Here is a 4,768-nt window from a genome sequence, read left to right on the forward strand (position 1 = left end):
ATAAATGCTGCCATTATTGCCAGAACCGCTATGGTTTGGATGAAGCAAGGTGACAGTTCAGAGGCTCCTATACTCACGCATTAAGTATCAGGAGATTCCATTTCCCCCACATTAAATGCCAAGAATGTTACCCAGAATTAAACCACCATTAATGGTGGTTCCAACGGCTAGGAGAAGGAGGACCAATAAATATCACACTCCACCAAAGGTAAAGGGTACCAAAATTGAGTTATTTTTACCAACCAGCAATGCCATAATTCTCACCCTCTCTTTCCGACTTTATCATCGAAGGCTTGCCGACAAGCACCACACCAGTGACCCATTCTTGTTATTTTCTCTTGTGTTCTTGCAGGTTGCACCGGGGTTGTCTGGACGACTTCAACAACTGACGACTTTAGCTCCATCAAAAGAAACATTGGAATTCTGATTTTTCACCACCTTTAGCAACAGTTTCTGAAGAAAGTCATGATTCTACTGCATCTCTCTTTGAATTTGGTTGGAAAATAGTTTTTTATTGGACTGACGAGACCTTTTTACTTAGATGACCTCATGAATTACCCTCGTCCACCTCAATACGGCATGGATGAGGGTAGGCAAGACATTAATAAAAGGATTCAATACCTCAGAAAATTACCAATTAGCTGTCAAACCGTTGGAGCCTCATTAAGACCTACACTAATAAGCCTTAAGGCGTTACAAGAAAAGCATTAAAACCACAGTCAAGGCCCCAACGGCTAGAAACCACACAGTTATATATACATACACACTCATCAAAAGCAAAGAAGGTACAAAATTCTCACCCAAAAAAAATACTTTTACGCAGATACCTTTGATCTTTAGAACTTTCTTATTCCTTTCAAAAAATTTCTATATACTTTGGCATCGGAGACGTTGTGCTAGGCACCACATCGGTGACCACCTTAGGAGGGCCTTTGTCCCATTTTGCAGGAACAGTGCCGAGGGTTCAGCACCATCTGGATGAACCAACTTGACTGACGATTTACACATCATCAGTTTGGCGCCGTTTGTGGAAACGACATTTTCACACTAAGGTTCGAGAATATAGTTCTAGCCATTCTCTAAGTTCAGATGGAGTCCAACCAAGACCCTGCGACATTGGCCCTACAAATCCAAGCACTTACAACTAGCGTAGAAGAACTCACTAGACAAAACCAAGAGAGGAGGCAGCGGCTCTAGCAAGAAGCCAATCGGTCTAGAGACAGTCAGGAAGACGAGGGGGATAGCCAGAGACAAAGCTATAAAAGGCCAGCCATTCCAGATGAACCGAGCTCAGAGCTTCTTCAGGAAATGAAGAAGGAAATGGACAAACTGAGGAACGCTATCAATGAAAAAACGGATTGAAGCTTGGACAAGATGGTTAGGACGACATATTCCCCCTTCATGGCAGCAGTTCTTGAGTGCCCAGTACCGTCAAAGTTTCACCTGCCACAGCTTGAACAGTTTGATGGGCTTAAGGATCCCTTGGACCATCTCAACACTTTCAAGACGACACTAGGTCTCCAACAGCCCCCCGATGAAATAATGTGCTGCTCTTTCCCTACCACTATCAAAAGGGCTGCGAAGGAATGGTTCACGAAGCTACCCACCTCGTCTATTGACAACTTTGAACAGTTAAGCAATTCCTTCCTACGCCACTTCGTCAGAGGACAACGCCTGAGGAGGCTAGTAGACCACTTACTCACCATCAACCAGGGAGAGAAGAAGACCCTAAGGTCGTACATGAAGCACTTTACCCGCGAGACTTTGGAGGTTGATGAAGCTGATGACAAGGTGCAGCTAACAACCTTTAAAGTCGGATTGAAATCTAGGGAATTCGTGGTCTCACTTGCGAAGAATCCTCCAAAAATGATGGCCGCGATGCTCTTGAAGGCACAAAAGTACATGAACGCCGAAGACGCTTTAGTCGCGATAAAAGATGAAGGGAAAACTAGTGAAAAAGGAAGGAAAGAGGACTACCGGAGAGGACAAAAAAGGGAACGCTCAGATCATCAAACTAACGACGAGGGTAAAAGGAAAGACGAGAAAGCTCGATTGATAAAATTCACTCCTTTAGTTATGCCTGTTGACAAAATTTTGGTGCAGATTAAAGATAAGCACTACCTCAAATGGCCTAGGCCATTACATTCATCACCTAACGTACATGATAGGAAAAAGTACTGTTGTTTCCATAAGGATCATGACTATTACACAAAGGATTGTAGAGACCTGAAGTAGCAGGTAGAGGAGCTCATACGAAAAGGGAAACTGCAGCGGTTTGTAAAGAAGGGAGAGCTCAGTAGGAGCAAGGACGATGACAAGGGCAATCGTGAAGTCTCACCAAAGGATGAGGATCACACGTCCCAGTGTCCACCAAGTGTGATCAGGGAGATAAAGGCAATCACAAGTGGGCCATCCACAAGAGGGTCGTTCAAATCCCTCAAGAAGTCATATCAAAGACAGGTGAACAACGTCCACAGGATACCCCCCTTAAAACAGAGACGAACGGATAGGAATATGTTTTTCTCTAAAGAAGATGCTAAAGGAGTGAAGCAATCTCATGATGACCACTTGGTCATAATGCTTACGATAGAAGGGTTCAACATCAGGAGGATCCTCGTGGACAATGGCAGCTTTGTGGACATCATTTACCTCTCCGCTTTTCAAAAATTGAGGCTAGATCCAAAAAGACTGTGCCTTTTTGAGTCCCCCCTTGTCAGCTTTAGTAGAGACAGAGTGTATCCCAAAGGCATAGTAACGCTAACAGTCACGGTTGGGTCTTATCCACGACAGTTGACTCGTCAGTTAGATTTTCTGGTGGTAGACTACCCCTTTTCATACAATGTGATCATTGGGAGGCCCACACTCAACCGCTAGAAGGTAGCCACTTCCACGTATTGCCTAAAGGTGAAATTTTCGAGGGAAAATGGTGTAGGCGAAGTAAAGGGAGATCAAGTACTGGCCAGGGAATGCTACCAGGCCATGTTAGTTGCAAAGGAAAACCATACATGGATGATCGAGGAGAGGGAAGAAGATAAGGTGGAAGCCCTGGAGACAGTGGAGTTGGTCAAAGAAGAAACAACAAAGATGACCAGGATAAGGATGGCTTTGAGTCCCGAGATGAAGACGAGACTCGTTCGGTTCCTTAAAGAAAACATGGACGTCTTTGCATGGAGTCACGAGGACATGCTAGGCATATCCCCGAAGGTCATCTAGCATAAGCTAAATATGGATCCCGAGAAGAAGCCAGTTTAACAAAGACAACCGGTCTTCACTCCACAGCAGAACCAAGCAATTACAGACAAAGTTAACAAGTTGTTGTTAGCAGGCTTTATTTGGGAGGTCTACTACCCAGATTGGCTCGCCAACGTCGTCCTAGTAAAGAAGGCAAACGAAAAATGGAGTATGTGCGTGTACTTCACGGACCTAAACAAAGCCTGTCCAAAAGATAGTTTTCCTCTGCCTCGGATAGACCAGCTAGTGGATTCTACAGCAGGGCATAAATTACTGACGTTTATGGATGCATTCTCAGGATACAGTCAAATAAAGATGGCTTAAGAAGACCAGGAGAAAACTGCTTTTATCATGAGCCAAGGGCTCTATTGCTATAAGGTAATGGCCTTTGGGTTGAAAAATGCAGGGGCAACCTACTAGAGATTAGTGAATAAAATGTTCAGCAAGCAAATCGAGAGAAACATGGAAGTATACGTGGACGACATGCTCATCAAGAGCAAAAAGGAACTCGCTCATTTAGATGATCTCAGAGAAACGTTCGACATACTCAAGCAGTACCAAATGAAATTGAACCCCAGCAGGTGTGCCTTTGGAGTAGCCTTAGAAAAGCTCTTGGGATTTATGGTGTCCTAAAGGGAAACAACTCTCAGTCTACTACATCAGCCAAGCTTTTCAGGGAGTAGAATCTAGGTATCCAAGGATTGAAAACATTGCGTTCGCGTTGATAGCAGCCTCACAAAAATTGCGACCTTATTTTTAGATGAACCCCATCTTAGTAATGACGGACCAACCCATTAAGAAGTCCATGAACAAGCTTGAGGCAACAGGTAGAATGATCTAGTGGGCAATCAAGCTTAGCCAGTTTGACATTAAGTATCACCCTAGGACAGCTATTAAGGCGCAGGCACTGGTAGATTTCATCTCTAAATTTACAGTCCCCAAAGAGGATAGTCTGGACAAAGTGGTAAAATGGACAATTCAGACTGACGGTTTGTCAGTCCAAAAATGAGGCGGAGTAGGGGTCATCATCACTACCCCCGAAGGAGAGATGCTTAAGTATAGAGTTTAGTTAGCATTCCCGGCCACTAACAACTAAGCAGAATATGAGGGAGTACTGACGGGTTTAAGGGTTGCGAAGGCTCTAGGGATAAAAAATATACTCCTCCAGAATGATTCCAAGCTCGTCGTAGGTAAAATAAAGGGGGAGTTCAAAGCGAAAGAGGAGAGGATGCAAAAGTACCTGAAGTTGACAAAGCTTCTGGTACAAGAGTTCGACCAAGTGAAATTCACACAAATCCCCATAAGCTAGAATATGGGGGTAGACGACCTGGCAAAGCAGTCATCGTCAAAAGTAGGGCCAACAGATACAGATTTGAAAATTGAAGTCTAGAAGCACCTCAGCATTGAAGAAGTCTCTACTTTCGCAATCTAGAGCACAAGCAACTGGATGACCCCGACCATATCTTTCCTTCAAGATGGACACCTTCTGCAGGATGTCGAGGAGGCCAAAAAAGTCTAGAAGAAAGCTGCTAGATTC

General features: G+C 44.2%; 1 protein-coding gene across 1 annotated transcript; it reads left to right on the forward strand.

Annotated features, from left to right (window-relative positions):
- The first annotated feature begins 1,401 nt into the window (after window positions 1-1,401).
- Window positions 1,402-3,213, forward strand: LOC142627831 (uncharacterized). The gene is made up of 3 exons (XM_075801727.1): window positions 1,402-2,157; window positions 2,239-2,797; window positions 2,933-3,213. Exons 1-3 carry the CDS (start codon window positions 1,402-1,404, stop codon window positions 3,211-3,213), a joined length of 1,596 nt encoding a protein of 531 aa, XP_075657842.1.
- The last annotated feature ends 1,555 nt before the right edge of the window (window positions 3,214-4,768 follow it).

The sequence above is a fragment of the Castanea sativa genome, chromosome 3, assembly GCF_040712315.1.
Source record: "Castanea sativa cultivar Marrone di Chiusa Pesio chromosome 3, ASM4071231v1".
NCBI classification, from domain to species: Eukaryota; Viridiplantae; Streptophyta; class Magnoliopsida; order Fagales; family Fagaceae; genus Castanea; species Castanea sativa.